General features: G+C 44.8%; 1 protein-coding gene and 1 long non-coding RNA gene across 2 annotated transcripts in view; one reads left to right on the top strand and one right to left on the bottom strand.

Moving 5' to 3' along the window:
- The first annotated feature begins 7 nt into the window (after positions 1–7).
- On the top strand, positions 8–8,298 carry LOC107182346. Its single transcript, XR_001513071.1, has 3 exons — positions 8–115; positions 2,503–2,634; positions 8,230–8,298. It is a non-coding gene; the product is annotated as an uncharacterized LOC107182346 (long non-coding RNA).
- Positions 8,299–9,036: 738 nt separating this feature from the next.
- The window catches only part of SCUBE3 (signal peptide, CUB domain and EGF like domain containing 3), an 18,568-nt gene continuing 18,346 nt past the window's right edge, over positions 9,037–9,258 (bottom strand). Inside the window, exon 20 of the mRNA XM_015560847.1 lies at positions 9,037–9,197. Coding sequence (XP_015416333.1) covers positions 9,048–9,197 — 150 coding nt within the window. The 3' untranslated portion in view covers positions 9,037–9,047. The remainder of the gene's footprint in view (positions 9,198–9,258) is intronic.

Genomic DNA, 9,258 nt, shown 5'->3' with positions numbered 1-9,258 from the left:
GGCGCCTCGGGCTCAGCCCAGGTCGCCGCGCCTCCCGTCCGCGGGCACAGCCTGCGAGCCGAGCTCCCGGGGAAGCAGCGCGGGGACCGTGAGCTCCTTGCGGGAAAGGAGGACGGTGAGGAGCGCGAGGCACCGCCCCTGCCCTTGGGTTCACTCTCATTCCCTTCGCCCCACCCCAGCCGCGAAACCCCTACTCCCCTTGCATCCCCGCTTGGGGTGAAGGAACCGAGCCCTTTTACTGTTTGCCCCTCCCACGAGGGAGAGGCTACGATTGGGGCGCTCGCAGAAATCTAAGGGAACATTGAAGGGGAGGAAGTCTTTGGTAAAAAAATAAAAATAAGTTAATAAGGCGAGGGGTCAGATAGGGAACTGGTAGAGGTTGCCTTTTAGAAGAGGAATTGAGTGCCTGGAGGAATGAGGTGAGCAACTTTTCCGGCTCTATCCTTTAGACTTTAACTAGTTTCTCTTGTTTTCTCCCGCTCCTTCCACACCCCCCCCCCCAAAAAAAACCCCCCATCCAATTTAACTTTAAAAACATGGAAAGTACTGAGTATGGGGCTTATGGTGACTAAACATGCCAGCGGGGGCACTGACATCCTACTCCTCTCCTCACGTCTGAAGACCTTAACCAGAAAGCCCTCTCCTTCCATTTCAGACATTGCTTCCTCCCCATCTTTGTTTTGGCTCAACATTTCCTGAGGCTGGACTGGGGCCACTGTTTCCTTAGGTTCTCAGTTTCGGTGGGCAGTGGGTAGCAACTGATGGCTTATTCTTATACTAGAGGCCCGGTGCATGAAATTCGTGCACTGGGTGGGTGTCCCTCAGCCCTGCCTGCGCCCTCTTGCAGTTGGGACCCCTCAGGGGATGTCCGCCTGCCAGCTTAGGCCCCATGGATCCCTCTTGCAGTCTGGGATCCCTCTTGCAGTCCAGGGCTCTTGCAGTCTGGGACCCCTCCCTCCTTACCACCCGCCTGCAATGGAGGCGGGAGAGGCTCCTGCCTCAACAGCGGGAGCCTGGCTTCTGGCTGAGCGACACTCCGGCTGTGGGAGCGCACTGACCACCAGGGGGCAGCTCCTGTGTTGAGCGTCTGCCCCCTGGTGGTTAGTGCGTGTCATAGCGACCAGTCATTCTGTAGTTTGGTCAATTTGCATACTAAGGTTTTATTATATAGGATGAGTAATGAATCCTATATATATCTCCTGTTGTATAAATAAACAGCCTGGCCACTACAGTGGAAATTTAGCAAGTTATTTTACATGGATACACAGAGAATAAGTAGCTTGTCTTGTAGCATCAACTCCTGGTTAGAAATAGAGAGGGAACAGAATTCAGGTTGTCCTAGTTTGTCCTCCCACCACCTTTTTCATAATAAAAAATGCATCTGTTCTTTCTCACATTCCTTGCAGATCCTAATGTGATTGGCTAATCCCTTCTCCCATTACACAATTAACAGAAACTCTGGGATCCCTGCCTGAGCGGCTCAGTTGGTTGGAGCGAATCGTCCCCTGCACCAAAAGATTTCGGATTCGATTCCCATTCAGGGCACATACCTAGGTTTCAGGCCAGTATGGGAGGCAACTGGTTGATGTTCCTCTCCCTCCTCCTCCCCCTTCCCTCTCCCTCCCTCTCTCTAAGATCAATAAAAAAAAAAAAAAAAACGAAACAAAACAAGCAAACAAGCAAAAAACCACTCTAGGAAACCAGTGTCTGCATTTGAAGTAATAAGATTCTGATGGTGGGTAATTTCATGTACTCGGGAGAACTGGTGAGGAAAATACTTTGGAGTGGATGATTGAAGATCATTTCTAGCAGCTTCTGTTCTGCCTTTGGTCCTCACCACTGCAATATGCCATATAGAGTAGTGATCTTCAGAGTTTTTTCTAAAGAGAGACTTCATAAAAGAATTTTAAAGAACTGTGTACTCCATTACCCATTTTTAAGTTGACATCTATATTTCCCATCATAAATTTAAATACTTGTAGAGGATATTTCTGACTTGATGTAAGTTTTGACATTTTAAACTAAAACCATTACATCATTTTTTAATGTATTCACTGGACTCCAAATACTCTAAATATATGATGCCCACCATCACCCATTAAAAAAATATATAAACGAGCTCCCTTTTTAACAGAAATTTTACAGTTTTCCCTTTTTGAACTCCCAATTCCATTTTCTTCCCATATAGAACTTTATCCTAATTACTATATTTGTATGCTTTAAAGTCTTTTATTGATCACTGTCACACTTTACAACAAAAATGAGTGTAAATTTAAATTTATAGCCTGTGACCATGGGCTTTGTTAACATTTTTCCTGAATTGAATTGTCATTATAGTTATGACTAGTACACAGTTTATTAAACAAAATAAATATATTACACATGTTTATAACTTGTGAAACCTAAAAAGTACAATATTTATTGAAACTATATCTTTTAATGAGAAGTATGGTGTTTCTTTTGAATTCTCATCAATTCTCTGCTTGTTTTTTATTTTTATAGACGTAAATGCTGAGAAGCCTCGTTCACATAGTAATTGGGAAATATGTTACAATGATATTCCTCGAGTCTGAACTACTTCCGAGTCACATGCCAGCAATCACAGAGTGTCCTATTACCAAATACTATTATCAAGTACTATCAAATAGAGTCTTCCTTTAATTTTATTAAAAGCAAAGAATTGGAAACCACTTAATCTGCAAAAGGATTTGTTACCTGTTCATTGGAGTCTCAGTCTTATAAAAATGAGTATTAATTTTGTTGTCTTTTCACTCAGAGACACCTCATTAAATTGGATATTAATTTTCATACTCTATTGCCAACACTATTTTTTGATAATTTTTTAACCACATCATTATGTGTTCATATTTTTGTTTAAATATTGAAGTGCAGCCCAGTCAGTGTGACTCAGTGGTTAAGCATCAACACCTGCACCAGGAAGTCACCGGTTCCATTCCCTATCAGAGCACATGCTTGGGTTGGGGGCTGATCCCCAGCACGGGGCATGCAGGAGGCAGCTGATTGATGATGATGTTTCTCTTTCATCAATGTTTCTATCTTTCCTTTTCCCTTCCTCTCTAAAATCAATAAAACATTTTTTAAAAAATACAGAAGTGCAGGTTTATTTCAATATGGAAAATACTGCCATTTGTGGAATTAGCAAAACCAGTCTTCATTTAAAACTACTAGCCTCTATGGTAATCAGCCAAGTCAGAATTTCTTTCAGGAAAAAGTTGGACTTTATTCTTCAATTTAAATAAATATGTTAATGTTCATTTTAAAGAATATGATAAAACAACTGGGAAATAAATTATTAACTGTAGCTTATAAAATTGATGGCCAAAAATCATGTTTAAAATTACATAGGTCTAATATTATTATTATTATTTGTTAAGCCTCACTCAAGGATATTTTTTCCATTGATTTTTAGAGAGAGTGGAAGGCGGGGGGGGGGGCAGAAACAGAATCATTGCTGTGAGAGAGACACATCATTTGGCTGCCTCCCACATGCACGCACCGAACCAGGACTGGGGATCCAACCTACAACCCAGGTACATGCCTTTAACTGGGAATCCAACCCTGGACACTTCAATGTGGGACCCGTGCTGTAACCACTGTCCCACATAGGCCAGGGCTATAGATCTAATATTATTAAAAAGTTTTTATAAACACAAGATAATACTGTTAGTCATTATATAATTTGGAATAAAGCCATATAGCTAAATCCATTAGTTAATTTATTAAGCGATAAGTAGGGTAGAAGGCATATTATCTCCCTGACAAATGTGGGTATGTGCTTGTGTGGAACTCTGACTTAGGCTTTGGGAACAATTAACATATCGTGTATAAAAATAAAAACTAATAATTTTGTTAGACTTCATGATCAAACTTTTTCTTACATATTAATAAAAATGATGGATTGAACAGCTAATCACTACTTTCATTTTTACAAGTAGGAGGTAGAAAATAGTAAACATAAGTTGAAATACATAAGAGGACTCTTTATAATGGGACTATTTTGATATAAAAGGAAAACGCCCCTCCCTCCCACTCCCAGGTTTTTACACTCTGGCCATGCATTAAGATTCAGAGTGGGTGAGGAATATGCCTTTCTTTTGGCGAGGACTGTGATGAAAGAGGAGGTAGAATGGAAATGTGCATGAATATGCCACTGGCTCTCAAACAGATTAGTTTTAGGGAAGATTTCTTACAGACGTTGAGGATCTGGAAATTTATTCCCTTAAAACTCTCTTCAGATTGATGTCCTTGCCTTGGAAAGTCTTCATGTGCCCCATTTTAAAGACTGCTTGGTATGAGCTGATCTGTACTCCACTGTACATTATTCTGGGTCATCATTGCTAGTGTCCTAGGCAGAAGAGGGAAGACTTGGTGTTTTTGTAATATAAGAAGATTAGGAGAGAAGTCAGAGAATGGCCCCAAGTTGGTGGCCCCAAATTTCATGTCGGAAAATTATAAAATTGCAACAATGAAGATTTACCTGTCATCTGAACCTAGAATTTGGGACTGCTCATTTATGAGATTGGAGCTTGCTCTCCCGTGCCCTGTAGTAATGGTGGTAAAATGTCACACTTCTGTTTCATGGCTAGAATGTACAGCATGAAAAGCACAGGCCGGGGGGAGTCTCGTTGCTGGTACTGGGCTAGAGGTGGGACAGCTTAACTAGGGAGGCGTCTGAGCCACGTGGCCCGGGCCAGATTTTGGGAAACGTACTGTGATGAGGAGGAACAATATCCTAAATTTCCCCTGCTCCCTAGGTCCCCCTTGGGGGCTAATTTTTGATACTGCTTTTAAAAATAGACAAAAGGGACACGCCTTTTCAAATTCTAAGGAATAAGGTGGGGGAATGAAAAATCTGGGTAAGTGCAGAAGCCAGAAGACACTTTGTTTCCTCACAGCTTTTTCTGGCTCTAGGATAAGTTACTGAGACGGAGGAAAGATGCCAGGCTGAGGAGTTTCATTAAGTATTTTAATAATAATAATAATAAAAAAGGACAATACAAAATCCAAACATTTCTTTTTACAAGTTCAGATACATTTTTTCTCCAAGTGCAAAATATTCTATGAACTGCATCATTTACTGTTTATTGTTGATTGTGTAGGAGATACTTGTTATATCGGCAGCAGTGGAAGGCAGATATAAATACAATATTTTGAGATTTCTTCCGCATGGAAAAAAGAAAACCTCCTACGTGATAATGGTTATTCTGAAACTTCAGTTCAACTCACACAAATGAATGAAGTTTTCAGTTTGTCCATACTACTATTGTCTGTGTTGTCTAGACAGGCTGATAAGAGAACTGGGGATTCTATTCCCTGTAATCATATATTTTCTGAAAGGGTTACTAGTCCACATAATGGCCCAAGGACAGGATGTGCTGCCATTGAGACAGGTTGAATTTAAAGACATCCTTGTGTTATTTGCTTCCACTTTTTTCTGACTGTGCTTAAGAAGCCAAGCAGATAAACATTATTTCCTGGCAATGGTCAGTTATCCTTTGTCTCCCTTTGTCTCCTAGGTTGAGCCTCTTATATTGAGGTTAAGCAGCATATACAAAAGTTTGAATGCTCCATAACGTTTTCTGACATTTTGAGATATGACCTCCTAATCCACTCCAGAATCACCTTACATATGCATATGGAGAACATTCTCAAATATAAAAAGTTTCATTAGTACCAAAAATCAGGACTGTATTACTGAACTTTCAGCAACAAATATGAGCCTCCACCAAACTAAACCCATCAATCCTGGGGAAGTCAGAACAGTCATAGCTCAATGCCAGCCTCTGGGCATTTGTAGGAGAGTTCCCTCAGGCTTAGCGAACGGGCCTGGTCCAGTTCAGAAAGAGGGAGGCAGAGAAGTAAAAGGGGTTACATGTTGCTGAGGCTCTAAGTGCCTTTCTGATACGCATTACTTGATGCTCAGAGCCCCTCCAGAAATGGCTTTCCATTCCCAGACTCAGATCAGGGCAGATTTTGTACTAAGAGAAATGAAGCCTTATGAGTACTGTGGCCCTGTAAACACCCATCCTGCTGAGCGGCCTCTGGGCCGATTCATGAAGGATTCCCGTTTACACCATCTTTCCACTTCCCCAGCCTGGGTCGCGACCCCTGAAAATACATCCTGCATATCAGATATTTACATTATGATTCATAACAGTAGCAACATTACAGTTATGAAGTAGCAACGAAAATAGTTTTATGGTTGGTCGCGGCATGAGGAAGGTTGAGAACCACTGGGAGAGTCCCTGAGTGTTGAGTCCTCATTCAGTGAGTTTGATGCCCCAGGGCTGGCTTCCTCCATAGGTTCAGTGGACAGCTGTCTGGGTTCTTACACCTCCCCCCACCCCCCTATCTGGACAACCTCAATTAAACTTGGTGGACTTCAGCAGGTCTTCACCTGCTCTCCAAGATCTGCCTGGACATCAGTTAAGAAGCCTAGTTAGTGGCCTGTACTTTCCAAACTGTGGAAATCATCTGCAGGTCCCAGAAACCATGGAGTAGACGATTGGAGGAAGCATGTTTGTATACGTAGGGGGTAGGGGGTAACAGGAAAGGAAGTGTGCGTGCAAGAAGCCAGACCCTGAGGGCGTAATTTGGGAAGCACCCCGGCTGGCTTTCTAAGAGAGATGCAAATGGTAGGAAGAGAGGAATCAGAACGTTATCCTAGCTCCTGGCAGAGAATGAGGCTGGTCAAAGTTAATAAAAAAATCAGTTTTTATGGCCTATTCCAGGAAGTATGCATTAACTGACCATTTCCCTGCTTGGAGGCAGCTATTTTGGATCTTTATAGTGACACCATCTTTGATCCAGAGACACAAAGGGAGACAGATACTCCACCCCTAAGAGCCATGGTGTGGCTAGTGGATGTGAGGGGATATAGCTGTGACATTGGCTACGTACTCCTTAAGGCTGTTTGGATAGTAATGCTACTGACTGGGGAAAGGGGGTGGAGGTCAGGCTTTACTTAGTGTGGCGTCTCCTGGGGAGCAGTGGCCTAGAACAGTCACTTGGAAATAAACACTATGAGTCATTGGTAGCCTTTGATTGACTAGGACCACAGCTTTGGGGGAATGAGAAGGAACAAGTGGAAAATAATTTTACAGGCAGCAGTGGATTGAGGCTTACGCATGGACTTACTTCTTCTTCCTTTTGAAAAGCAGTAATTGAGGCAACTAGGCTTGAAGTCAACTCAGAGAGGGGATGGCCAAGTTCAGGCAAACAGCTTCATGCCTGGATACCTGTCCTATTCTTGGCTTCCTCAGCCTTGTCTCTGGCCTCAGGGCCCTTGGTCAGCCCATCCCCAGGGGGTTTGTCCTGGTCCTCTTCCATGTGCACACCAAGGGAAAACGGGAGGAAGGCAGGGAAAAGATGGAGGTTTCCCTCTTGGGGTAGAGAATCACTGACCAGTTCCATCGCCTTCTACAATCATGAGGTCCATACTGAATCATGGAGAGGCATAGGGGTAGCAGGACTGGTTTAGCAAACACAGGTCCCTCTCCTTCCTGCTCCACAAAGTCCCCAGAATTACTGTCCTACACGTCAGGTGCCTTGGAGTTACAGCCCTGGGTTACCCACACCGAGAGCTCAGGAGGTGTGGATGGCCCCTGGGTGAGGAGTACAGACAGATCAGATGCTCCAGCACTCAAAGTTCATGAGATTCAAAACCTTTCTCTTCACTCCAAACATAGACTCCTCTGTTGCGGGCAGCTATAAATAGGGTTGCTCTGACACAGGAGAAAGAAACAAAACCAGAAAACAAAACCCCTCCCTCTAGACAACATAGACGTAATGATTGCACGTATTAGATGTAGACGGGGTGGGCAGAAGGCTTGCCAAGTGCACACGCATTCCTCTTGCTGCCCATAGCCTGGGGCCAGAGGTAGGTGGCTCTGGGCTGGCTGCAGAGTGGGGTCCTCTTTGGTGGAGCCCACAAGCCATCTGAGGCTACAAGGGAAAGCCGAGTCTGGGGTCAGGCCCAGGCTGGCTTCTGCTTAGCAGCCATGTTTCTTTAAGGACAGCACTTAGCAAGGGGAGTAGGGCTCCCCCAGGGAGCACTCGGATCAGGGGAGGGGATGGCTGGGCCAGGGAAGACAAGAAAAAGGATCAGGGTTTGAGGCTGGCTTCCAGTTGTTCTGTAGTCTAGTCCTTTAGATGATGCAATTTCTTTGCTTTTTTTTTTCTTTTTTCTTTTTCTTGGCGATGCTATAGAACCTGGTTTCTGTCCTGCAGAGCGATATATATAGTCTTTTTCATGGGGAGTGACAGCAGCACTTTCAACACGGTAATGCCTGCTGCTCGTCCTCACTCGCTGTGTCCACCAGCCCAGTGGTGTGGGCCTTCTGTAAGCCCTCGTGGATTGGACCCAAGCAGACATGGCAGAAGTAGAGGAGCTGTCTAGACCCGGAAGCGGCTGTGGGCGGTCCAGAGCTCAAACCCAAGGTCCAGAGCTCACACCACGTGCCCCAGAGGACCAGTGCTAGCATTAAGCCTGTAAGTCAACGGCCTCTTTGACAGAACCTTGGGTTGTTAGAATCACCTGGGGGCAGGGGGGCAGGTGGGGGGGCCCAGCCAGGGGACATTTTGGTTCCTGACTAGTAAGGCACAACCTTATAATGGCAGAAGCCCCTCTTCTCCCTCCCCATTCCCCAGCAGACCCACTTCTTTCCTGGGCCTCTAGCATTCTTCTAAGCTGAAGGGGTTAGAGATGTGAGCTGGTAAAGTGGGCGGTGTGGCTGGAGGGGTACTGTTCCTGCGCCCCTCAGGGGGAATACAGCCAGTACTAAATGGCTTTTCCAGGGAGAATGCAGGAAAAGGAAAAACAGGAGAGAGGTAGAGAGAGAGAGAGAGAGGCAGAGAGACAAGGAAAGGAAGCTAGAGCGACAGAAAGGGAGAGTTCTTGGGTCTATATAGTGATTTTTTTTTTCTCTAAAAGAGAGGAGAGAGTTCCTTATCTGGGGGTGGGGGCTGCCGGCTCTGAGGGCTGAGGCATCTGGGGTCTTCAAAGCCTGGGTCTGGGGCAGAGGGCACTACTTGTAGGGCCTCAGGAAGCTGGAAACTTTGGAGCGCAGCAGCTTGATGAAGGACTTTGGCAGCATCTCCTTGTGCTTCTCCGTGTATTTGAAGTAGTTCTGGGGGTGCGCCAGCACCTCGAAGAAGGCCTTGATGAGCTTCTTGTCCTGCAGAGGATGCAGGGGCAATGTGAGCATCAGCAGGGGAGAGAGGGACCCGCCTCAGCGC

The sequence above is a fragment of the Myotis davidii genome, unplaced genomic scaffold (genome assembly GCF_000327345.1).
Source record: "Myotis davidii unplaced genomic scaffold, ASM32734v1 scaffold1036, whole genome shotgun sequence".
Lineage (NCBI taxonomy): Eukaryota > Metazoa > Chordata > Mammalia > Chiroptera > Vespertilionidae > Myotis > Myotis davidii.
Note: the sequence above shows the minus strand (reverse complement) of the source record. Positions and strands in the feature narration are given on the sequence as shown.